The sequence below is a fragment of the Ursus arctos genome, chromosome X (genome assembly GCF_023065955.2).
Source record: "Ursus arctos isolate Adak ecotype North America chromosome X, UrsArc2.0, whole genome shotgun sequence".
NCBI classification, from domain to species: domain Eukaryota; kingdom Metazoa; phylum Chordata; class Mammalia; order Carnivora; family Ursidae; genus Ursus; species Ursus arctos.
Genome location: NC_079873.1, coordinates 68,854,049 through 68,881,669, shown reverse-complemented (window position 1 = coordinate 68,881,669; position 27,621 = coordinate 68,854,049). Strand labels below are relative to the sequence as shown.

At 36.7% G+C, this 27,621-nt stretch overlaps 1 protein-coding gene across 4 annotated transcripts in view; it reads left to right on the top strand.

Moving 5' to 3' along the window:
* Positions 1-27,621, top strand: part of CHM (CHM Rab escort protein) — a 196,161-nt gene that overhangs the window by 7,746 nt on the left and 160,794 nt on the right. For 3 of the 4 annotated variants that reach the window (XM_048213444.2, XM_048213445.2, XM_057312932.1), the window contains one exon: positions 21,499-21,565. In XM_048213444.2, coding sequence (XP_048069401.1) covers positions 21,499-21,565 — 67 coding nt within the window. Of the gene's footprint in view, positions 1-3,911; positions 3,981-21,498; positions 21,566-27,621 lie in introns of those variants that run through there. The other variant, XM_057312933.1, reaches the window with a different exon arrangement.

Sequence of the window (27,621 nt, the reverse complement as noted above, 5' to 3'; positions counted from 1 at the left end):
GAATTAGTTCTAGTACCTACAACACACTGTTAAAAAAATATATATGAGAAATATTTACTACATGTGAGTACTATTCTAAGCTCTTAAAATGCATTATTTCATCTGATTCTCAAAATAACCCTGTCTGTGGTAGATATAGTTATCTCCATTTTACAAATATATGACCTATAAGGCTTAGTTAAGTTTGACCTAGGTCAGACTATTAAGACTAGAGTTGTCCTAGCTAAAACTGAGTTATTAGAATGAGCTTGTGGGATTCTTCCAAGTGAAAAAATGCCTTATACTATCAATATTGTATTAATGTGCCCTGGCTTTGTGGTTCGCAATCGCTTCATTTTTGGGAGTCACGATTGTTGACATTAAAATCCAGATGCCAACAGAGTCTTGTAGTGTTAACTCATCGTTTACAACATCATGGCATCTGTGTTAGCTTGCAAACTTTCTGATGAAGGTGAACTGCATGACCTGGTTGTGTTTATCCCTTAAAACTGAAAATAAAAATCACAGCCACTCAAGTAATGGTAGAAAATGGGATCAGAGAATATAGTCTTATTTCAGGCGATAATCTGTTTTCCCCAGGAATTAATTATTCATTGATTTCAAGATACTTCAAGATACATAGTTTCCCACTGTAATAAAATTATTATTAAAAATAACAAATAGACTGCTTGTGCATATGCTGGAGTTTGCCATTTTAGGGGTTTTTGTTTTCTTCACTTGCAAATTAAATTTTCAAGATCAAGTATTGGACTCATTGTCCTGTTTATGAAACTTGTGTTTTTTTGGTTGACTGTTCTTTTGGTTCTTACAATTTTCAGTATTTGTCAGCACTTAAAATGGATGCATCTTAATAGAATGAATATGATAATACCTTTTTCCTCCAAGGGCTGTGTTATTAACAAAGTAGCACTTTTATGTATGTACTTCCAGATGTTTTCTCACTATGTGTGTATAGATATATGTCTACTTTTCTGTGTTTATAAAAGTGTATCATAGATGCTGTTTTGAAACCTATTTTTCACCTCACAGTATGTCATGAACATCATTCCATGTCAACCAAATATTCTTTCCAGTGCCCTTCTTAAAAAGGTTTTATTAGAGATAATTGTAGACTCACCTGCAGTTGTAAGAAATAATATGGGACCATCCTGTATACACTTCACCCAGTTTCCCCAGTGGCAAGTAACATCTTAGATAACTCTAGCATAACCAGGAAATTGACCTTACCCAATGACTTTATTCAGATTTCATCAGTTTTACATATACTTGTGTTACTTTTGTTAACTGCCTTTGGAGATATGCATAGATAGCTTTCACTTCCAAGATTAAGTAAATATTAACTCTTAGTTTATTTTTTAATATTTTATTTTTTACATTTAAATTTTAATTCACTTGAAATTAACTTTGTTGTAATGTATGAGGGTTTTTTCCCCCCATGTAAATCACCAGCCAGTTTTTCTAACACCATTGATCTGATAATCTAGTCTTCACTGAGTTGAAATTAAATTTTTTTACTATAAGATCAATTTTTGAACTTTCTGATCATAATCTGAGTGTCTCTTTCAGTGTAGTCTCTTTCAAAGTGGGAACGATAAATTAGGAATAGACTGGGTCATCTGCTATATAGAGAAATAATTTCTTTGAAATCTCAAAAAACAAAAGGTACTATTTGAGTATATAAAAAATTATAGCATCTACTCTGAAAAATAGAAAACCAAAAGAAAAAAAAAACAATGAGAATATTTGCAACTCATAACAGGACTAATTACAGAAAATGAGTACCTCCAAATTCATGTGAAAAACACCAAATCTCTTTAGACAAATGGGCAGAGAATATAAAGAGAAGATAGAAATAGTCAACAAACTGCTGGGAAAATATTTTTTCTTAAGTTGAATGCAAGTTGAATGCAAAATAACCTAATTAAAAACATTGAAAGAGTAATAACTAATTTGTTGATGAAGTTGTATTCAATTAATATGATGATATAAATTGAGCTAACACTTGAGCAAAGTAATTTGACAGTGTATACTAATTGTAAATATGTTTATTCTCTTACACTCAGTAACTCCAGATCTGAGAATTTATTTTGAGAAAATCATTCAGTAGAGTTAAAAGCTACAAGAGTGACACCTATTTTAAAGCTGCTTATCATAGTGAAATTTGAAAATATAAATATATATTAAAAGTGCTCTGAAAGCTCACAGGAGGCCAGTTAACTGGTGGAGTAGGCAGTCTTACAATGTGGCCTGGGATCTGGTCCACAGCTTTCATGTATATTATAAAATAATATGTACAAATGAAATATGTGTGTATGTGTGTGTATATTTATTTCAGTGAACAATAATAAAGTGAATGGTGTGTATGTATGACCCAGTTAAAGAAAAAGAGCATTACCAGAACTTTAGAAGCTCCTTGTGCATCCCTATCATCTGTCTTCCCTTCCTTTCCCATAGATGTAACAATTATGGTAAATTGTATTGTTCCCTTATATTTTTAAAAGTGTCTTTATTACGTGTGTATGCATTTCTAAAAAATACATTGTTTTACCTGCTTTTGACTGTTGTCTAACTTTTGGACTTCTGTTGTATGTATTCTTTTTGTGACTTGCTTTTTGTGACTTGACCAGTGTCAATGCTTGTGAGATTCATCTGTATAGACGGGTACAGATGTAATGCCCCCTCCCCGCACACTCCCATGTACACACACACTGCTATTGTATTATATACTAGGTTTGCAAATTTTCAGCTTCAGTAGGTTATGCCTATTTACCAAGGTAATTGTATTTATTTGCCCTTCGGTTTACAGCTTTTCAAGCCTCTCCCCCACCCCAGGAAATTTGTAATGTCATAAATATATTCATGACAAAATAAGGTCATCTGTACATACCATTCTGCAACTTTTTCAGTCAATAATACTCACCTTTCTATCCGTTCCAGTTCATTTTTATCTCCAGTAGACAGACCATATTTAACTTCCTACAAACACCCACCCCAAAATACTCTTTATAGCTGATACTTACAAATTTGTGTCCAGTTCAGTATTATGTGCTGCTGGTTGTTAATGTCCTGTAAGTCTGTTTTGTCCTCGCATAGTTCCTTTTTTTTTTTTTTTTAATGATGACTGAAATGTTGAGACTGGGCCAGTGATCATACACAATGTTCTGCCTTTTAGATTTGGCTGCTTTCTTCATTGTGGTATCAGTTACTTTATTACTCTAGCCTATGTGTTTCCTGTAAACTGAGAGTTATATCTAAAGGCTTGATGGATTTAAGGTTAATATTTTTGGCTAGAATTTATCTTTAGTGATTGGATGCCATGTTGGATTATGCCAGAACACACATCATATCTGGTTGATCCACCATGAGTGTTTCTAAGATTAACCCTGGATTAGAATGATGATAATCTGATGCTTCCATTGTATGGATATATTTCCCCTGTGTATTGAACATAACTTGTGTACTGCTAATTTGGCACTGTACAAATAGTCAATTTGATACCAACTAATCACATAATTGTTTTAACATCAGTAGGTAGTTCTTGTAGAAATAAGTATTCTCATTAGGGCTTGCCAAAAATGATGTTTTTTCTTTGATTCTTAGTTCTTTGATTCTTTCTACGCATAGTAGCTGCCACTGAATGCCAATTTATTAATTCACAAAAGGGAACATACCTTTCTAGCATTATTGGTGTCTACCAATTACTCATTTCTGAGAATCAAGTAATTCAGAAAATGGAATTAATTGTAAGGTGGTTTGGTGGGGATGGACAAGGAGATTTAGATGTCATGAAAGTGTATAATACTTAAGAGCACAGACTTGAGCCAGAGTGGCTAGGTTCCAATATTAACTCGCCATTTACTGGGTATATGACTTTGGACAAATTACTTAACCCTTCTGTGTTTCAGTTTCTGCCTTATGAATACAAGTGGACAAAGACGAGAAAGTAAGGGGGAGAGAGAGACAGCATGAGCTCTCCTCTGGTAAACCATCCCTTTGTTCTCTATAGTTAAGAGTCTGTCTTTTGGTTTGTTTCTCTCTTTTATTTTCTCTTTGCTCATTTGTTTTGTTTCTTAAATTCCACAAATGAGTGAAATCATATGGTATTTCTCTTTCTCTGACTTTTTTACCTTGCATTATATTCTCTTGCTTCATCCATGTCTTTGCATGTGGCACTATTTCATTCTTATTTATGGCTGAGTAATATTTCATTGTGTGTGTATATATGTAAAAATACTTATATATATATATGTATGTATGTTTATCCATTCTTCAGTTGGGGGGCACTTGGCTGCTTTCATATCTTGGCTCTTGTAAATAATGCTTAGGGTTTTATATATATAGTATCATGTCATCTGCACATAGTGAGAGTTTTACTTCTTTCTTACCCATTTAGATGCTTTTTAAATTTCTTTTTGTTGTCTGTGCTGTGGCTAGGATTTCCATTTCTGTGTTGAATACAAGTGGTGAGAATGGACATCCTTGTCTTCTTCATGACTGTAGGGGAAAAGCTCTGTTTTTTCCCCATTAAGGCTGATGTTAGCTGTGAGTTTTTCATATATGAACTTTATTATGTTGAAGTATGCTGCCTCTAGACCTACTTTGTTGAGGGTTTATTATTTATTTGTTGAGGGTTTTTATCATGAATGGTTGTTGTACTTTGTCAGGTGCTTTTTCTGCATCTATTGAAATAATCATATGGTTTTTATTCTCTCTTACTGATGTGTCACATTGATTGATTTGCAGATGTTGAACCACACTGGCACCCCAGGAATCAATCTCACTTGACCATTGATTAATGATTTTTTAAATCTGTTGTTGAATTTGGTTTAGTAATATTATGTTGAAGATTTTTGCATCTGTGTTTATCAGAGATATTGGCCTGTATTTTTGTTGTTGTTGTCTTTATCTGGTTTTGGTATCAGGGTAATGCTGGCCTCGTAGAATGAATTTGGGAGTTTTCTTTCCTTTACTATTTTTTGAAATAGTTTAAGAAGAATAGGTATCAACTCTTCTTTAAATGTTTAGTAGAATTTGCCTTTGAAGCCGTCTGGTCCTGGACTTTCGTTTGGTAGGATTTTTTAAATTATTAACTCAGTTTCCTTGCTGGTTATTGGTTTGTTCAAATTTTCGGTTTCTTTCTGTTTCAGTTTTGGTAGTTTATATGTTTCTAGAAATTTATCCATTTCTTCTGCAATGTCCAATTTGTTGGTGTATAGTTTTTCACAATATTCTCTTATAACTGTTTGTTTTTTGTGGTGTTGGTTTTTATTTCTCCTCTCTCATTTGTGATTTTATTTGAGTCCTTTCTCTTTTTTTCTTGATAAGTCTGGCTAGAGGTTTATCAGTTTTATTATTTTTTTTAAAGAACCAGTTCCTTGTTTCATTGATCTGTTCTACTGTATTTTAAATTTCTGTATCTATCATTTATTACTACTCTATTCCCTACTTCTGCTGGTTTTAGGTTTTGTTTGTTCTTTTTCTACCTCTTTCGGTGTAAGGTTAGGTTATTTGAGATTTTTCTAGCTTCTCGAGGTAGGCCTTTATTGCTATAAACTTTCCTCTTAGAACCACTTTTGCTGCATCCTAAATGTTTTGGGAGTCTTGTGTTTTCATTTTCATTTATTTCCGTGTACTTTTTTATTTCTTTTTTGATTTCCTAGTTGACCCGTTCATTGTTTCGTAGCATGTTGTTTAACCTCCATGTATTTGTGGTCTTTCCAGATTTTTTCTTATGGTTGTCTTCTAGTTACATAGTGTGATCAGAAGAAATTCGTGGTCTGACTTTGATTTTTAATTTGTTGAGGCTTGTTTTATGGGGTAATTATGTGATCTGTTCTGGAGAATGTTCCATGTGCACTTAAAATGAATGTGAATTCTGTTTTTGGATGGAATATTCTAAATATATTTGTTCTGCCAGTTCCGTTATTCCTGGAGGGTTCTCTGTGAATGCTGCCTCTACAGGACATGCTCTAAAATAAGCAAATAACCTTCCCACTCGTGTGCCCCAGGTGCTCTTCAGATCGCTCTTTCCAGGCTGTTTGTCCACAGGCCGTTTGCCCTGCCTTCTCTCTAGGAGTAGCCCAAATGAAATTCTTAATGCATTAAAACTGTAATTTTCATTAGATAAAAAATTATCCTTCAACTGTTTTAATAAACTCAATGTAATCACTGTTCAGCTTTTTAATAAGCAGGATAAAATAATTATTAATGTTTCCTAAATGATATGTTGCCAGTTTTCTCTTAAATACCTAATGAGACTACGTTTAAAAGTTAATTTGAAGTGTTTTTACTTTATGGAATGTTGTATGGTTTGAAAGAAGAAATTCAGAAGCCCTTTCAGATTTAATTTATAAGGCTCATTGTTTTTCTCTACTTTTTAAAAAAGTGGATTTCATGGTAAGATTTTAAATAAGGGAAGAAGGTTATTTCATGATTATAGCGTTATTGGAATGAGTACACAGTCTCTTTCATCTGTTTTAGTCTCATAGCTTTATAGGTAATATAATAAATTTCACTTTTCTTCTGTGGCACAGAAATAAAATATGTGCTGAACAAAGAAACTATTTTTTCATCACAAGTTAAATATTATTATGATGTCTGAAGGGAGCTCGCTTGGGATATTCTTTGCTGTGAAAAGATCCTTTTAATAAATTGATAAAACAAATATTATTGTAATGAAAAGTAAGTAAAAATCAGTTGTAGTAGAATCTGCTTATTTCATTTCCTGGCATGGAATAAGTCTTCAGCAAATATTTACATTACTTAGTAAAACTTTCATTAAGAGAGTTTGAGTTGATACATTTTTCTCTATGTAGGTAAAAACAATACTAAATCTCTGCTTTCCAAGAGATTATTTATTTGGTAGAGTCCCCAGCTTTCATTAGCTGTCCAAAATTTGGTATTAAATTTTTTTAAAACTTTTTATTATGGAAAATTTTAAACATAAAAAAGTAGACTAAAATAACCCCCTTGTACCAATCTCCCAGTTTCAGCAGTTATCAATTTATGGGCCATCTTGTGTTCTCTGTACCCCAGCTCCCCATCTTCTCATTTCACTGTCCAGCCCTATTATTTTTAAGCAAATTCAAGATATCATATTCTATTTGTAAATATTTGAACAGGTACGTAACAGATAAGGCCCCCCTTTTTAAAACATAACTCCAGTACCTTTATGCCCTTGTTTGCATCTTGTTTTTCCTAAGGCATTTATCTATTGTGTTTGCTCTAGTGCTCTTTCTAGATTAATTTTTATTTCTGAAATAATTTTTTCTTTAATTTCTTCTTGAGTCATTTCACTCTTTTCGAATGTTACTATTCTCTAATCACACTTCTGAGTTTTTCTAATTTTGATTTATGTTGTTCTTTCAGAGCTTCTATCATTTTCTTATATTTCTTTGTTTTTTTTAAGCTTCTATTACTGTAGTTAGGTTATAGTTTTTATCTAATTTGTGAGCGTGTCTTTCTGGCATGCTTTTATTTCATTGTCTCTCGGGATATTATTTCACTCCTTATTCTGTATCTTTTTTTTAACTGTACATTGAATAGGATTCAACCAAGATCGTTTTGTGTTGCTCATTTTTTTTTAAAGATTTTATTTATTTATTTGACAGAGAGAGAGACAGCCAGCGAGAGAGGGGACACAAGCAGGGAGGAAGAAGCAGGCTCCCAGCAGAGGAGCCTGATGCGGGGCTCGATCCCAGAATACTGGGATCACGCCCTGAGCCGAAGGCAGACGCTTAACAACTGAGCCACCCAGGCACTCCTGTGCTCATTTTTAAGTAAAATTTTTCTATGTGCTTTTAAAGGGTAGTGTGGGTCAGGATAGCTTTTCTAACATCACTGTTTGATATTTATCTTTTTTCATTTTCACAAAGTAATAAAAAATGTAGCCTGAGATCTGCTGGCTGTGTTACCCTCTCCTAGTTTTGTATGGAGCTTCTCTTTCCTTTGTGCCTATTTTTCCTGTTCTGCTGACTTTGGATTAGATTCCCAAGTTACTCCTCAGTTCAGGTATTTATCTATAGGGAGAGTTTGCTTCTTTGGTTTCCTAAATTTATAGGGCCCAACTCCACTCCCATTCTCCCCACCACTCTAGCCCTCCCACGGGTTCTTTTGCACTCATCCATAGGTTGGAGCCTGCAGAATTCCTCCCAATTGTGGCTGCTGTTCTCAAATGGCCTGCTAAGTTTCCAGTGAATGCTTAATAGCAGTTTTGGGTTTCTTTGGCTTTCAGTGCTGTCACAAATTTGTCTTCCGTTTATTTTCTTACAGACACTTTCTGATAACATGTGGATCTTAGAGCTATTGATGATTTGTAATGATCCACTTGTATTTTGGAGTTCATCATACTTTGTCACCTAGCTTTGTTGCCCCTACGTGTTTGGTTTTGATATTTTGGTTATATTCTCTGTCTTTATGGGAATCTTGGGGGGAGATTCAACAACTTTGCTGCTCATATCATCTTCCCCAAAATTCTGTTTTCATTTTTTAAGTTAAAGACGTTTGCCCAAGAACAGAGGCCAAGTTGTTGATCACCTTTAACATTCACCTTTGAGAACTTGCCACAAACTTGTCATTTATTTCAAGCCCTTCATTTTACCTAAAAGAACATCTGTAAGGAAGCTGAATTCCAAAGAGGTTAAATGACTTTTCAACTACTTAGTATAGATCTGAAAACAAGAATCCAGTTTTCTGGATGCTTAGTTCAGTACCCTGAATATTAGAACAGTGTTCTTGTTATTTAACACTCAAAGTTCACACTATATTGAATTTTAAAATGTTAACATAAATTTTGTAAGTTAATATTTAGTGGATAATATACACTTTTGTAAATTCTAAAAATTACTTAGGCATTAATAACTATTTTCTCCCAGGAGGAAGAAATCCATAGCTACTCCATTAGTACACTTACTTATATGTTCAGTATTTTGTATGAGACATAGTGAATTAAGATAATTGTCAATTTAAGAACTATTTTTATCTGTACTTCTTGGTCGTTCCTTGGGCTGCTTCACTGACACTTTTTTCTCTTTTTCAGGTAACTGCTAAAAAGTAAATAAAAGAAACTTTTAATTAGAATTTAATAGAAATGAACAAAACTACTTGAACCTTGGTTGAAATTCTATTTCTGTTTAATTTTGTGATGTCATTTATTTGAGTGACTGCTATGTGAGTTACACATGTAGTTTTACTTTGCGTTGCTCATTTTAGTCAGTTTACTCAGTTCTAATGTTGTTTGTGCTTTTTTACGATGGTGCTGCAGAAAGTCTGTACGTAGGGTTAAGTAGTAAGGAATGTGGCTCTCTAAAAGCTTGTCATGCCCACAAATTTTTCCTTGCCAGTACAGTAGTTCTGTATTTTTTCCTAAAAAAAGTTATTCTTTGTAAAAAATAGTTACAGTAAATTTTCTAGTTCTATGTAATTTTCTTTCCATTCTGGTCTTCACTGGTTATAGATAACACATGAAATGACTTTCAAGGTAGAAAGCAGGGATCCATTTTGAAATGTTCTATAAAGTAAAGAGTGATTTATGGTTTCATATGATTTGGGCTGAAAGCACTTGGGCTTTGCCAGGTCATCAAAGTTCTGTCAGGGGAATCTATTATTTATTGTTCAATATGCTGGGAGTGGTGTAAGTACTTTATTTTATGTTTATCTTATGTAAGTATAGCATCAGGAAAAATCAATTCCAGACACTAATACAGTTTTAAGAGTAGATCATAGAAAACTAACCTAAATTTTATAGTTGTAAAAGATGAAGTTCAACATTAAGCATTTGGATTAAAAGGGGATTTTGAAAAATGAATGAATAATGGTTTCATTCCTATAAAATATTTTAGATAAGATTCTGGAAAATAGGGTGCCTGGGTGGCTCAGTTGTTAAGCTTCTACCGTCTGCCTTCTGCTCAGGTTAGGACCCTGGGTCCTGGGATCGAGCTCTGCTTCGGTCTCCCTGCTTGGCAGGAAGCCTGCTTCTCCCTCTCCCACTCCCCCTGCTTGTGTTCCCTTTCTCAGTGTCTCTCTCTGTCAAATAAATGAAATCTTTTAAAAAAAAAGATTCTTGAAAATACTAATTTCATACCTTTTTGGTTCTGATTTTAGCCTAGCTCCTTCATTTGAGAATGAAACATATCTATCTTATCTAGACAGGTTTTGGAAAATTGCAGAAATCTGGGACTATACATGTTTGTATATATGATCGTATAACATTCCATAAGCTTTTAATGTATTTTTTCTAGCTGTCAACTTTACACAGAATCTCAACTGAAAAAGACGTGAAGTAACAAACCTTAATTTCCCCCATTATAAACTTAAGAAATGCTAATATTTACTTGGGTGGTTTGATAAAAATGACTGGCTAGTAAAAGGTGTTGGTCTTGAATCAGAATTAGATATTTTTTCTACAGTCTTTTGGCAGAGTTATGTGATATGGCCTCACAAATGAATTTAATAATCATATTTAATGTGGAATATTTAAATGATACTAAGTGTTGGATGAACTTCTTTAGTGAACATATGGAAAAAGCCTGTAATGTACATATAGGAAAGGCTAATGGACTTCTTTCCAACAACTTTTAAGTTTTTCAATCTTTGAAGATAACTTAAGTAAATAATAAACAAGTGATTTTTCCCCCCTCTTCAAACAACTAATCTTACTGAAGGGGTTGGAAGAGAAGGGAATAGAACCAGTGTTTATTGAATGTCAGTGACATGCTAAGAAGCACTGCGTAAAGTGTTTTATACTACTTTGTACCTATTCCTCCCTACATTCCTGTGAGATATGAGTCCCATGTTGTAGTTGAAAACATGGTGATTGTATATTTGTACTCACATATTTTACAGTGTGTTTCCAGTGTAATGCTTTGTGATTTGACCCTGATTTAGGTTATCTGTTTCTAACTCATGTCTGGCTTTTCCTTGTGGGAGAGACTATATAATTCATTGTAAGCTTATGCATGTTTTGTATAAAAGCCTCACAGGACATTGTGTGAATTTGAGTAATGATTCAGAAGTAGTTCACTTTTTATGGTGCCAGGTGTTAAAAAAAGGTTTCATTTTTTAATCAGTCAAGGGTTTAAATGCTGTTAAAATCGAACTTATAAATATGAATTTAAACAAAACAAGCAGTTATTTTACTTATTTTGCTAAATTATCGATAAGACCAAGAAGTTTAAATATGTTAACTTTTCCTAAACAATAATTAAGAAAAAACCCCTGAAACTTAAACCTCCAATTTTATGCAAGTTCATCCTTCGTGCTGTTACTAGAATTATTTTTTCTGAAATACTGATTTCACCATGCTGTTCTGGCTAAACTCCTTTCGAGATTCCCTGTTGCTTACAGGTTCCAAGTTCAGACTCCACAGTTTGGCTCCAGATACTTTTTTGAACATCACCTTTTGGTTCTCCCTTCACCCTTTGCCAGGAATACTCCCTTCCACTTTCCTTTTTTCTTTCACTTTTCCTTCGATACTCTTCAGTTGCGTTATTACAGATCTTGAAAGATGCAGCTAGTGTCCTCTGCTGTTCGGAGCTTTCAGTGACTGCTCCACAGAGGAACTGCATCTTTCCATTGTGTTCCTATAATAGCTTTAATTATTATTTTAATCCCTTTAAATTCCTTTTCTAATTAATTAATTAATTAATTTGTTATTATATTCAGTTAGCTGCTGTATAGTACATTAGTTTTCGATGTAATGTTCAGTGATTCATTAGTTAAGTATAACACCCAGTGCTCATCACAGCACATGACCTCCTCAACACCCATCACTCTGTTACTCTCTTCCCCCACCCTCTTCCCCTCTGAAACCCTCGGATTGTTTCCCGGGGTCCATAGTCTCTTATCATTCATCTCCCTCTCTGATTTCTCCCCTGTTTGGATTTTCCTCCCTTCCTTTTTAAAAAGATTTTATTTATTTATTTATTTATTTATTTATTTATTTATTTGTCAGAGAGAGAGAGAGAGTGTGAGCGTGTGCACAAGTGGGGGGGGGCAGCAGACAGAGGGAGAAGCGGAGCCTAATGCAGGCTTGATCCCAGGACCCTGGGATCATGAAGTGAGCTGAAGGCAGATACTTAACTGACTAGGCCACCCAGGCGTCCCAATCCCTTTAAATTCTTATTTTTTAGACTGAGATATTTTAGGCTAGGAATTGTCTTAATCTTATCTTTTTTTTTTCTCACCACCTGTCAAAGTCTGCTTCATCCCTCTCTATCTTCCCTTTCCCCATTTTCTCTTTTTTTCTTTCCTTCAGCACATATTTATAGAGAATCTACTACATGCTTCCTCTGTTCAGGGAACTGAGTGTTTATTAAATGGGTGGGAAGAAATACGAGATCTGGGAAGACATTACTAACTGTATTATTTTGTTATTCTCTAAGCATGAAGATAGAAGGCCCTCGCCATTTAATGTAGGAACAACCTGTCAATTTCACAAACTAGTGGGAATGTCTGGATAGAAGTATAAAACACAAAGGATAGTTATTTTGGTGTTGTGTTTTTGGACTCAAACCATGTTCACTATTGAAATCTGTCCCTGGCTTTGCTTTGTCAGCCAGAGATAACGACCTCTGACTGTTGATTGCAGCCATGGAAATAACCACATGCGTATTTGCCTATCCAGAGTAAGAGCTAATAGAGACACATAGAGGAGTAATTTTGTTACTGCTTGCCATTGGAGTTGTCATCTAGGAAAAGTAGATGTATGTTTGGAGTAGTATTTAAATGAAAATGTATTGCTTCTAAAATATCTTACTGAACAATAATAAAAGTAGGTAGTTTTTATAGAGCAAGTATCCTCCAACAACTTAATGGTCCTGTGAGGTAAATGGTGGTATTCCCATTGATGGATGAAGAAACAAAAGCTCAGAGACGGCAAGTGACTTGTGTGAGGTCACATAGCTAGTTAAGCAGCAAAATTAAGATTCAAGCCTAAGTCTATCTGATTGAGACCATGCCCGTTTCCTTATGCTGCTGTCCTTCCCTCGAATCCTCATGCTCAAACTCATGTTCAAGTTGAAGAGAGTGAATTTACCATGGTAATTGGAATTTGAGACATCAAATTACTGAATTACTTGATCTTTGGCAAGTTATTTTTCTCATCCCGTTTTCTCCCATGGATAATAATACCTGCCTCCCAGGATTATAATGAGGAATAAATGAGGTGATGTATGTGAAAAGATACTGTGAACCATAAAGTCCTATACTAATGTTTGGTGATATATTATTAATGCTGTCATTATTACATGCATTAACGTATTGATTCTACTGCCTGAATATATCTTTCCTATTGTCCTTTTTAACTATGATGTTTAGCAGCTTTTGAAATACCACAGTGACTGTTTCATTAGTAAGAAAAGTTACTTCTTTAGGTGTAAAAAGTTCAGATAGTCTTAAGGTAAAAGACGTTAGAACAATACAGTTTTAACTATTTGACGAACTAAGTATGTTAACTATTTAAAACTAACTTTCTCCTAGTTCCTTCTACATCACAAATTCTTAATATGTTTTCTCTTTGAATTATTATCCAAAGTTAAGGTTGAAAGTTTATGATGGCTTATTTCCAGTAATTGATACTTAATGGTTGTCTTCAGTACATTTAGTCAGAACTTTGTGAACCAAACACTACACACCCACAGTAGTTACCACTGATGAACTCTAGTTCTTCTGTGAAAGCAGCTGGAGCTTGTGTTTAATGTGGTTTTTTAGCTAGATTGTGTCAATTTCTTCCATATGTATATACTGTCACTTTTCCTGAAATCCTTGATGCTTAGTGTGTAGTTTTAAATCCTTGACAAAAAATGGTGCTGTTTCTTTTCTACTACTTAAAAATCCAAGAGGATCAGTGTACTTCATTTAGTTAAAGAGTCAGTGGTAGTACTATAGAATTACACTAAATTTTCAAAACATGCTTTGTCTGATATAAATGATTCTTAATAGTTTCTACTGAAATGGTAGATTTTATAATACAAAGTTATGGAATGGTCTTGAATGTATAATATAGTGTATTGACTATGGTGAGCATCTGAAATTTTTATCTTATGAAATCATCTTTGGTAATTTGTGATTTTTTCTTTGTTAGTACTTGTAGTAGTAATGTGTATTACCTTTGTGATAACCAACTTTATGTTGTGGCTCAATTTGATTCCAGAACACTAATGTTCTTTTTAAACTGCTGTATTTTTTTTAATGTTTTTTTATTATATTATGTTAGTCACCATATAGTACATCCCTGGTTTTTGATGTAAAGCTCGATGATTCATTGGTTGCATATAACACCCAGTGCATCATGCAGTACGTGCCCTCCTCACTACCCATCACCAGTCTATCCCATTCCCCCACCCCCCTCCCTTCTGAAGCCCTCAGTTTGTTTCTCAGAGTCCATAGTCTCTCATGCTTCATTCCGCCTTCTGATTACCCCTCTTTCTTTATCCCTTTCTTCCCCTACCGATCTTCCTAGTTCTTATGTTCCATAGATGAGAGAAACCATATGATAATTGTCTTTCTCTGCTTGACTTATTTCACTTAGCATTATCTCCTCCAGTGCCGTCCATGTTGCAGCAAATGTTGAGAAATCGTTCTCTTGCATAGCTGAGTAATATTCCATTGTTTATATGGACCACAGCTTCTTAATCCAGTCATCTGTTGAAGGGCATCTCGACTCCCTCCACGATTTAGCTATTGTGGACATTGCTGCTATGAACATTGGGGTGCATATGGCCCTTCTCTTCACTACGTCTGTATCTTTGGGGTAAATACCCAGTAGTGCAATGGCTGGGTCATAGGGTAGCTCAATTTTTAAATACTTAAGGGACCTCCACACTGTTTTCCAGAGTGGCTGCACCAACCTGCATTCCCACCAACAATGTAGGAGGGATCCCCTTTCTCCACATCCTCTCCAGCAATTGCTTTTTCCTGCCTTGTTGATTTTTGCCATTCTAACTAGTGTAAGGTGGTATCTTAGTGTGGTTTTGATTTGAATTTCCCTGATGGCTAATGATTTTGAACATTTTTCCATGTGTCTGTTAGCCATTTGTATGTCTTCATTGGAAAAGTGTCTGTTCATATCTTCTGCCCATTTTACGATTTATTTGTTTCTTATGTATTGAGTTTGAGAAGTTCTTTGTAGATCTTGGATACCAGTCTTTTATCTGTAGCATCATTTGCAAATATATTCTCCCATTCTGTGGGCTGCGTCTTAGTTTCTTTTGACTGTTTCCTTGGCTGTGCAGAAGCTTTTTATCTTGATGAAGACCCACAAGTTCATTTTTTCTTCTGTTTCTCTTGCCTTTGGAGATGTGTCATGAAAAAGGTTGCTGTGGCCGATGTCGTAGAGGTTGCTGCCTATTTTCTCCTCTAGGATTTTGATGGATTCCTGTCTCACATCGAGGTCTTTCATCCATTTGGAGTTGATCTTTGTGTATGGTGTGAGAGAGTGGTCAAGTTTCATTCTTTTGCATGTAGCTGTCCAATTTTCCCAGCACCATTTATTGAAGAGACTGTCTTTTTTCCACTGGATGTTTTTTCCTGCTTCATCAAAGATTAGTTGCCCAAAGAGCCGAGGGTCCATTTCTGGGTTCTCTATTCTGTTCCATTGGTCTATGTGTCTGTTTTTGTGCCAGTGCCATGCTGTCTTTGTGATCACAGCTTTGTAGTACAGCTCGAAATCCAGCATTGTGATGCCCCCAGCTTTGTTTTTCCTTTTCAACAGTTCCTTGGCGATTCGGGGCCTTTTCTGGTTCCATACAAATTTAAGGACTATTTGTTCCAGTTCTTTGAAAAATGTCATCGGTATTTTGATCGGGATAGCTTTGAAAGTGTAGATTGCTCTGGGTAGCATGGACATTTTAACTATGTTAATTCTTCCGATCCATGAGCATGGAATATTTTTCCATCTTTTTGTGTCTTCTTCAATGTCTTTCAAGAGTGATTTATAGTTTCTAGAGTATAGATCCTTTACGTCTCTGGTTAATTCCAAGGCAACGTATGGTTTTTTGGTGCTATTGTAAATGGGATGGATTACCTAATTTCTCTTTCTTCAGTCTCATTATTTGTATATAGAAATGCAACTGATTTCTGAGCATTGATTTTGTATCCCGCCATATTACTGAATTGCTCTATAACTTCTAATAATTTGGTAGTGGATTCTTTTGGGTTTTCCACATAGAGTATCATGTCATCTGCAAAGAGAGACATTTTGACTTCTTCTTTGCCGATTTGGATACCTTTTATCCCTTTTTGTTGTCTGACGGCTGTTGCAAGGACGTCTAGTACTATGTTGGATAATAACGGCGAGAGTGGGCATCCTTGTTGTGTTCCTCATTTTAACGGAAAGGCTTCCAGCTTTTCCCCATTGAGAATGATATTTGCTCTAGGCTTTTCATAGATGGTTTTTATGAGCTTGAGGAATGTACCCTCTATCCCTACAGTCTGAAGGGTTTTAATCAGGAAAGGATGCTGTATTTTGTCAAATGCTTTTTCTGCATCTATTGAGAGAATCATATGATTTTTGAATTTTTTCTTCTGGATAAAAACTATGACACTGATTGATTTGTGAATGTTGAACCACCCTTGCATCCCAGGGATGAATCCCAGTTGGTCATGATGGATAATCCTTTTAATGTACTGTTGATTTCTATTAGCCAGGATCTTGTTGAGAATTTTGGCGTCCATATTCATTAGGGAAATCGGTCTGTAATTCTCTTTTTTGATGGGGTCTTTGCCTGGTTTGGTGATCAAGGTAATATTGGCCTCATAGAATGAGTTTGGTAGCTTTCCTTCTGTTTCTATTTTTTGAAATAGCTTTAGGAGAATAGGTATTATTTCTTCTTTGAATATTTGGTAGAATTCCCCAGGAAAACCGTCTGGGCCTGGAGTTTTGTTTTTTGGAAGGTTGTTTATCACTGCTTCAATCTCTTCATAATTAATTGACCTGTTTAAAAAATCAATTTCTTCCTGTTTCAGTCTTGGTAGTTTATAGGTTTCCAGGAAGGCCTCCATCTCTTCCAGATTGCTTAATTTATTGGCATAAAGGTGTTGATAAAAGTTTCTAATAATCCTTCCAATTACATTGGTGTTTGTTGTGACCTCTCCTTTTTCATTTATAATTTTATTAATTTGGGTCCTTTATTCTTTTGGATAAGTCTTGCCAGTAGTCTGTCAATTTTATTGATTCTCTCAAAGAACCAGCTTCTAGTTCTGTTGATCTGCTCTACTGTACTCCTGGTTTCTAATTCATTGATTTCTGCTCTAATCTTGGTCAGCTGCTTCCTCGTGCGTGGATTAGGCCTGTCCCTCTGTTGCTGTTCCAGCTTCTTGAGGTGAGAATATAAAAACTGCATTTTAGATTTTTCTATTCTTTTGAGTGAGGCTTGGATGGCTATGTATTTCCCCCTTAGGACTGCCTTTGCAGTATGCCATAGGTTTTGGACCTTTGTGTTTTCATTCTCATTGGTCTCCATAAATTGTTTAAATTGATTTTTGATTTCCTGGTTTAACGACTCATTCCTGAGCAGGATGGTTCTTAGTCTCCACGTGTTTGAGTTTCTTCCAAATTTTTCCTTGTGGTTGAGTTCCAATTTCAGAGCATTGTGGTCTGAGAATATGCAGGGGATAATTTCAATCTTTGGTATCGGTTGAGACCTGTTTTGTGTCCCAGAACATGGTCTATTCTTGAGAATGTTCCATGGGCATTAGAATAGAAGGAGTATTCTTTGGTTCTGGGGTATAGTGTTCTATATATATCTATGAGGTCCAACTCGTCGAGTATGGCATTCAAAGCTCTTGTTTCTTTGTCGATTTTTTGCATGGGTGTTATATTTCTGATAGTGGAGTGTTGATGTCCCCTACTATTAACATATTTTTATCTGTATGTCTCTTTATTGTGGTTAAGAGTTGGCTTGTGTATCTTGCTGCTACCCTTTTCGGGGCATATATTTTTATAGTTGTCATATCCACTTGTTGGATACATCCTTTAAGAATAATATAATGCCCTTCTGTGTCTCTAACTATAGTCTTTAGTTTAAAATCCAATCTGTCTGATATGAGAATTGCTACCCCAGCTTTCATTTGAGGTCCATTGGCATGAAAGATGGTACTCCATCCCTTTACTGTCAGTCTGAATGTATCTTTAGGTTCAAAATGAGTCTTGTAGACAGCAAATGGATGGGTCCTGTCTTTTTATCCAATATGCAACCCTGTGGCCTTTTATGGGATGGTTCAAACCATTTACATTAAGACTGAATATTGAGAGATATGATTTTAATGATGCCATGTTGCCAGTAAAATCTTTGTTTCTATCGATTGTGTCTTTCTGTTCTGTATCACTCTTGGGGCCTTTTTACCTTTATAGAACCCCACTTAATATCTCCTGTAGGGCTGGGTTCATGGTTACAAAATTGGTCAGTGACTGGCGATTCTGGAAGGTCTTTATTTCTCCATCAATTCCGAATGACAGCCTTGCTGGATAAAGGATCCTTGGCTGCAGATTTTTCTCCGAAAGAGCTTTAAAAATGCCCCCCCCCCAACCCTTTCTCTCATTCCAGGTCTGTGTAGACAGGTCTGACGTAATTCTGATACCTTTGCCTTGGTACGTGAGAAATTTCTTTGCCCTGGCCGCTTTCAATACTGTATACTTGGATCTAATATTTGCGAAATGCACTATGACGTGTCGTGGCATAGGTTTGTTGTGGTTGAGCTTGGGACGGGTCCTCTCTGCCTCTTGGACTCGAATGCTTTTTTCCTTTGTTAGATTAGGGAAGTTTTCCACTACAGTTTGTTCAAATATCTCTTCTAGACCTCTGTTTTTCTCCACCCCCTCACGGATGCTGATGATTCTGACATTGGAACGTTTCATTGAGTCAGTAATCTCCCATAACCTCCATTCTTTTTTTTTTTTTTTAAGATTTTATTTGTTTATTTGACAGTCAGCGAGAGAGGGAACACAGCAGGGGGAGTGGGAGTAGAAGAAGCAGGCTCCCAGCGGAGGAGCCTGATATAGGGCTGGATCCCAGGCACCAGGATCACGCCCTGAGCCAAAGGCAGGAGCTTAACGACTGCACCACCCAGGCACCCCGTAACCTACATTCTTAGAATGGATTTTTTTGAGCCCAGATTCTATTTTAGCTTTCTCTTCTACTAACCCATCCTCCAATTCGCTGATACGTTCTTCTGCTTCATTCACCCTGGCCGTCAAAGCCTCTAGTTTTGTCTGCATTTGGCTCATAGAATTTTTAAATTCTGACAGATTCGCTGTCATTTCCGCTCTTAGAGATTCTATATCTCATTAACATTTTCGTTAATAGTTTTTTCAAGTCTACACGTCATCTTGACGATTATTACTCTGAATTCCATTTCTGATAATTTGGTTATATCCATATCCATTAGTTCTGTGGCAGAGGCCACAGACTCATTGTCTTTTCTTTGCTGGGGGGGATTTCTCCTTCTCGTCATTCTGATGAGGAGAGGTTGTGGGGTTGTCCAGAGCCCAAATTATTGACCGGGACCCAGGCAGTGTGCTCTTGTTTTATAGGGATCTTAGGGATGTGGGCTTCTTGTTTTTTCAGCCTGCCTTCTGGGGGAGGGGCCTTCCACGCCGATACTCAGGCAACCCTGTTTGGGTAGAGTCTTCGTGTCCCCTGGGAGGGTTGATGGGGATGGGCACACTGTGAGCCGGTATTTCCAGGCTTTTGTTCTCTGGTGGCTTTTTCTGGTGGTTTGCTGTGCCTTTTCTGAGAGTCAGAGCAGCAGTAGCCGAATCTCAGCCTCTGTCTCAGAACAGAGGGATCGCGGACCATTCTCCACTGGTGTTCTGGCCACTTTAACTTTGTTACTGTTGGTGCTGCTCAACCCTGCAGCGTCCCGGGATGTGCGCCCCACACCCGGCGTCCCAGCCCTCACTTCCAGAGCCGGCGTGTCTCTGTCCTTGTGTTTCTAACACCGCCAGCCGCCAGCCGCCAGCCGCCCCTGTGCGCTCCGGAGCTCCCGGTCTCAGTCTGTTTCCAGTGGCACACCGGAGTTCCGTGAGAAGTCTGGTGGCATGCTCTCCCGGCTCACGGTCTCAGTCTGCTGTCTCGAGGGTGCCCATCCACGAGTCTGCCCGCTCCCCCGTGCAGGTGGCTACCGCTTCCCGGCGCCCAGACACGGCGGCTCCCTCCCCCTTCTGTTTGTCTTCCGATATCTGTGCGTGGTGTCACGGCTCCCCGCTTCGTACCTCAATACTCAGCACTGGAGATGTTCATTTGTAGAGATCCAGATGTATCTTCCTGCATTTCAGGCTGATTCCGTGTATGTTCAGGATGGTCTGGTACCTATCCAACTCGACTCAGGGGACCAGCTGAAAAAGGGGTCCCCTACTCCTCCGCCATCTTAACTCCTCTCCCCAAACTGCTGTATTAACCAGAAAGTGAGATAATGTATCTTGTAAATGGCCTCTTTTTAAAAATAGTATTTTCTTCTTCATTCATTCAGACAACAGTTACATTATTTTCATTTGTATAACATAGTGATTCAACTTCTCTATACATTATGCCACGCTCACAAGTATAGTTACCATCTGTCATCATACAGTGCTATTAAAATAGCATTGATTATATTCCTTGTGCTGTACCTTTTATTCATGTGACTTATTTCATAAATTGAAGCCTGTATCTTCCATTCCCTTTCACATATTTTGTTCCCCTCCCCTCTGGCAACCATCAGTTTGTTCTCTGTATTTATAGGTCTGATTCTGCTTTTTGTTTGTTTATTCATTTGTTATTTAGATTCTACATATAAGTGAAATCATTTGGTATTTCTCTTTCTCTGTCTTACTGATTTCACTTAGCATGATGCCCTCTGGGCTCATCGATGTTGTTGCAAATGGCTTGACCTCAACCTTTTTTGTGGCTGTGTAATATTCCATTGAATTACTGCCTGTATTCTCTTCTAGGTATTTTATGGTTTCAGGTCTCAAAATAGCTTCTTTTTAAACTAGCTAACCTGTTGCTTAAACTTAAAATGTATGCCATTCCCCCTCATAGGCATTGTGTGGCTTTGGAGTTAGATTTCGATTCAAATCTCAACAATAGGAAAAAATGTTGTCTTTGGGCAGTAAGTTAACATATTTGCCCCTCAGTTATTTCTTTTCTATGCTGATGATGCTTCACTCTCAGTGCAGTTTGCAAAGTGAGATGAGCTAGTATGTGAACATAGCTACTAAATAACAAAGTGCTACATGGATGATATTTTATAGTTGCTTTATGGAAATTTGCATATAAAAAGAATTTAAGTGCTTGATTTAAAAATCTCCACATAATAAAATTTTAGGATAAGTAGTATACATTTAACAAATATCCGATGGTATAATAATATAAATGTTAGAAGTTTGAATACAAGGATGACCCTCTTTTGTTAAACTTTTTTATGCAGTGATGGCATGCATTGAACTAATTGTGTAATATTTATATATATATATATTTTTTTTCCGTACATTCTAAGTGATATAGGTGTGTGTTTTTATAGGTCTGCCTGAATCCATCATTGCAGCTGCATGTTCAAGAAGTGGCCTGAGGGTTCTGCATGTTGATTCGTAAGTTTATCAGTGGTAACATTTAATACTTCCTAAGTATCTCTATGCAAAATGGCAATTTAAATACACACGCATGTATGTATATATGTGTCTATATATGTCATGTATAAGCTAAGTTAGAAAAATGATACGAATTGTTTAATTTTCATCCAAAATATGTGAAATATGTAAAATACAAGTTTCCTACTCTGTGAAATAGTGATCTGCTTTCTTTGAGAAATAACCAAATGTAGCATAATTTTTTTTCTCATGAGTGATTTTGTTTTTTAAGTGATAATTATGTAAGAAACTTGGAAACCTAACACTTGCTTTTTTTCTTACGTAAGTGTTAGGGTGTATACAACCTGTGTGTGCTGTTGTATTTTGGGCTTCATGTTTTCTTTCTTATTGAAGTGTATTTGACATACAGTATTGGTTTCAGGTGTATGACATAATGGTTGGACACTTAAATACATTGGGAAATACCACCACAATAAATCTAATTACCATCTGTCACCAAAATTAAAACACTGTATTTTCTTATGATGGGTACTTTTAAGATTTACTTTCTTAGACTTTCAGATTTGCAATACAACATTACCGTAGTCACTGTGCTGTACATTAGATCCCCATGACTTATTTCATAATTGGAAGTTTGAGCCTCTTAATCCCCTTATCTTACGACAGCCCACCCACCCTCCACCCCTGGGCAACCAATAATCTGTTCTTTGTATCTGTGAGATTGGTTTTGTTTCTTTTCTTTCATAGATTATACATTTAAGTGACCTCATAAGGTATTTTGCCTTTCTCTGATTATTTCATTTATTTATTTTTATTTAAATTCAGTTAACAAAAAAGTATAAATTCAATTAGCCAACATGTAGTGCATCATTAGTTTCGGACGTAGTGTTCGGTAATTTTTCTGTTGCATGTAACACCCAGTGCTCATTGCATCACATGCTCCCCTTTGTGCCCATCACCCAATTACCCCATCCCCTCACCCACCTCCCCTCCATCAACCCTCAGTTTGTCTCCTGTAGTGAAAAAGTCTCTAATGGTTTTTCTCCCTCTCTCATGACTTCCCATTCAGTATTCTCTCCCTTCCCCTATGATCCTCTGTGCTGTTTCTTAGAATCCACATATGAGTGAAACCATATGATAATTGTCGTTCTCTGATTGACTTATTTCACTTAGCATAATACCCTCTAGTTCCATCTACATCAATGTAAATGGTAAGTATTCATCCTTTCTGATGACAGTGTAATATTCCATTGTAGATATATATACATACACACACACACACCCCACATCTTCTTTATCTATTCATTTGTCGATGGATACCTGGGTTCTTTCTACAGCTTGGCTTGGGTGGACATTGCTGCTATTAACATTGGGGTGCAGGTGTGCCTTTGGATCACTACACTTGTATATTTGGGGTGAATACCTAGTAGTGCAGTTATTGGGTTATAGGGTAGCTCTATTTTTAACATCTTGAGGAACCTCCATACTCTCTTCCAGAGTGGCTGTACCAGCTTGCATTCCCAAAAACAGTGTAAGAGGGTTCCCCTTTCTTTGCATCGTTGCCAACATTTGTTGTTTCCTGTCTTGTTAATTTTATCCTTCTGACTAGTGTGAGGTGGTATCTCATTGTGCTTTTGATTTGTGTTTCTCTGATGCTGAGTGATGTTGACCATTTTTTCATGTGTCTGTTGGCCATTCGTATGTCTTTTTTGGAAAAGTGTCTCTTCATGTCTGCTGCCCATTTCTTTAATGACTGCACTACCCAGGCGCCCCTTTGCTGCCCATTTCTTGACTGGATTGTTTTTTGGGTGTTGAGTTTGTAAGTTCTTTTTAGATATTGGATACTAGCCCTTTATCTACTATGTCATTTTGAAATAGCTTCTCCCATTCCATAGGTTGTCTTTTAGTTTTGTCGACTCTTTCCTTTGCTGTGCAGAAGCTTTTTATCTTGATGAAGTCCCAATAGTTTATTTTTGCTTTCGTTTCCCTTGCCTTTGGAGACGTGTGTCTGACAAGATGTTACTGTGGCCAAGGTCGAAGAGGTTGCTGCCTGTGTTCTCCTCTAGGATTTTGATGGATTCCTGTCTCACATCTCTCCTCTTTCATCCATTTTGAGTTTATCTTTGTGTATGGTGTAAGAAAATGGTCCAGTTTTATTCTTCTACATGTGGCTGTCCAATTTTCCCCACACCATTTGTTGAAGAGACTGTTCTTTTTCCATTTCATATTCTTTCCTGCTTCATTGAAGATTAGTTGACCATAGAATTGAGGGTTCAGGGGCGCTTGGGTGCCTCAGTCACTTAAGCATCTGCCTTCAGCTCAGGTCATGATTTTGGGATCCTGGGATTGAGCCCCAGGGAGCCCGCTTCTCCTTCTCCCTCTGCCCCTCCTACCTGCTCATGCTCTCTCTCTGACTCTCAAATAAATAAATAAATAAATAAATAAATAAATAAATAAAATATTTTTAAAAAATAGAATTGAGGGTCCATTTCTGGGTTCTCTATTCTGTTCCATTGATCTATGTGTCTGTTTTTTTTAATGTTTTTTTTATTATATTATGTTAGTCACCATACAGTACATCCCTAGTTTCTGATGTAAAGTTCGATGTATGTGTCTGTTTTTGTGCCAGTACCATACTGTCTTGATGATTACAGCTGTGTAATATAGCTTGAAGTCTGGCGTTGTGATGCCACCAGCTTTGGTTTTCTTTTTCAGTATTCCTCTGGCTATTCGGGGTCTTTTCTGGTTCGATAGAAATGGTAGGATTATTTGTTCCAGCTCTGTGAAAAAATGTTGATGGTATTTTGATAGGGATTGCATTGACTGTGTAGATTGCTCTGGGTAGTGTAGACAGTTTAACAGTATTTGTTCTTCCTAATCCTTGAGCATGGATGTTTTTCCATTTCTTTGTGTCTTTCTCAATTCCTTTCATAAGTTTTCTGTAGTTCTTAAGAGTATAGATCCTTTACCTGTTTGGTTAGGTTTTTATTTCTAGGTATCTTATAGATTTCGGTACAATTGTAAATGGGATTGATTCCTTAATTTCTTTCTTCTGTCTCATAGTGTATAGAAATGCAACTGATTTATGTGCATTGATTTTATACCCTGCCATGTTGCTGAATTCCTGTATGAGTTCTAGCAGTTTCGGGGTGGAGTCTTGGGTTTTCCACATAAAGTATCATGTCATCTGTGAAGAATGAGAGTTTGACTTCTTCTTTGCCAATTTGAATGTTTTTTTTCACCTTTTTGTTGTCTGATCACTGAGGCTAGGACTTCTAGTACTATGTTGAATAGCAGTGGTGGTAGTGGACATCCCTGTTGTATTCTTGACCTTAGAGGAAAAGCTCTCAGTTTTTCCCAATGTATGCTTTCTATATTCCTACACTGTGGAGAATTTTAATCAAGAAAGGATGCTCTATTTTTTCAAATGTTTTTTCTGCATCAGTTGAGAGGATCATGTGGTTCTTGTTCTTTCATTTATTAATGTGATGTATCATGTTGGTTGATTTGGGAATGTTGAACCACTCTTGAAGCCCAGGAATAAATTTCACTTGGTTGTGGTGAATAATCCTTTTAATGTACTGTTGGATCCTACTGGTTAGTATTTTGGTGAGAATTTTGGCCATGTTCATCAGAGATATTGGTCTGTAACTCTCCTTTTTGATGGAGTCTTTGGTTTTGGGATCAGGGTAATGCTGGCCTCATAGAGTGAGTTTGGAAGTTTTCCTTCTCTTTCTATTTTTTGAAATAGCTTCAGAAGAATAGGTTTTAGTTCTTCTTTAAATGTTTGGTAGCCGGGGCGCCTGGGTGGCTCAGTCATTAAGCGTCTGCCTTCGGCTCATGGCGTGATCCAAGAGTCCTGGGATTGAGCCCCACATCAGGCTCCTCTGCTGGGAGCCTGCTTCTTCCTCTCCCACTGCCCCTGCTTGTGTTCCCTCACTCACTGGCTGTCTGTATCTCTATCAAATACATAAATAAAAATCTTTAAAAAAAAGCTAATTCTTAAAAAAAAAATAAATGTTTGGTAGAATTCCCTTGGGAAGCCACCTGGCTCAGGACTTTTTGGGAGATTTTTGATTACTGCTTCAATTTCCTTGCTGATTATGGGTCTGTTCACGTTTTTCTTTTCTTTCTGTTTTAGTTTTTGTAGTTTCTAAGTTTCAGTTTTGGTAGTTGATTGTTTCCATGAATGCATCCATTTCTTCAGATTGCCTAATTTGTTGGCATAGAGTTACTCATAACGTGTTCTTAAAATTGTTTGTATTTCCTTGGTGTTGGTCGTGATTGCTCCTCTTTCATTCATGATTTTATTAATTTGGGACTTTCCTCTCCTTGATAAGTCTGGCTGGGGGTTTATTGATCTTACTAATTCTTTCAAAGAACTAGTTTCTAGTTTTGTTGATCTGTTCTTTTGGTTTTTGGTTCATTGATCTCTGTTCTAATCTTTATTTCTCTTCTGCTTGGTTTAGGCTTTATTTGCTATTCTTTCTCCAGCTCCCTTAGGTGTAAGGTTAGCTTGTGTATTTGAGTCTTCTCTAATTTTTTGATAAAGGCTTGTATTGCTATGCACTTCCCTCTTAGAACTGCCTTTGCTGTATCCCAAAGGTTTTGAACAGTTGTGTTTTCATTTTCATTTGTTTCTATGATTTTTAAAAATTCTTTCTTAATTTACTGGTTGACCCATTCATTCTATAGGAGGATGCTCTTTAACCTCCAAGTGTTTGAGTTCCTTCCAAATTTCCTCTTGTGATTGAGTTCAAGTTTCAAATCATTGTGGTTTAAAAATATGCAGGGAATAATCCCAGTCTTTTGGTACCAGTTGAGACCTGATTTGTGACCCAGTATGTGATATGTTCTGGAGAATGTTCCATGTGCTGTGTACTCAAGAAGAATGTGTATTCTGTTGATTTAGGATGATATGCTCTGTATATATCTGTGAAGTGTATCTGGTCCTCTGTGTCATTCAAAGCCTTTGTTTCCTTTGATCTTCTACTTAGATGATCTGTCCACTGCTGGGAGTGTGGTATTGAATTCCCCTGCTATTATTGTATTATTATCAGTGTGTTTCTTTAATGTGTTTATTCATTAGTTGACATAATTGGCTGCTCCCAAGTTAGCATAAATATTTGTAAATGTTCAATCTTCTTGTTGGATAGACCTTTTAAGTATGGTATATAGTATACTTCATTCCTTACTACAGTCTTTGGTTTACAAGTGAATTTGTCTGATAATGAGAAATGGTAACCTCCCAGCTATGTCAGAACAGCGTGATCTACTTGGTCCTGGGTGTATTTTGGTTTGTTTGTTAGAAGACACTAAATCCAAAATTGTGAAGAACCCAAAAGTTATATATATACAACAATAAAATTTAATATGGTGAATGGAAAACCAAAAATGCAAAATATCTCTATAAAATGTAAATGTAGATGATGAAAGTTAAAAAAGACTTAAAAACAAAGAGTTGATAAAATAAGAAACTCATTGAAAAGGAAAAAATAAATGGAAAACTTTTAACTGAAAGATAATCGAATCGTGAGAAAAAACCTCGAATTCTGTACACTCTTCCCCTAGCACTGGAGTTTTGCAGTCCTGTGTTCCCCGTAAACTTGGTGTTTGCCAGTTGTTCCAGCTGGTCTTCTTGGGGGAGGATCCTGCTGCCTGATTCTCAGGAGTCTTTGCCTGGGCAGAGTTATAATACCCCTTGCCTGGGGGAGTAGGGCTCAGTGTAAGCCGCTTGGGGTTGCTCTATGTGGCTTTTGTTTGCTGAAGGCTTTCCATGCCCTTTTAGAGGATGAAAATAAAAATGGCCATGTTATGATCTCCAGCCCTGGAGCTGAAAGGTCGAGGCCCCCTCTCTTCAGTAAACCCTCAGGAATAAGCAGTTCTTCTCTTTTGTGTGTGCCAAACTCTGCAGATTCCTGTGGTGCGTGCTGACACAGACCCTCCAGGGAAAGGTGGAGGGTCATTGCCTTTCTGCTCCTTGCAGGGCCCCCACATGGAGAGTGGTCCCCGATGGTGTCTGCACCCCTGCCGCCCCTCCTGGGGGAGGGCGAAGG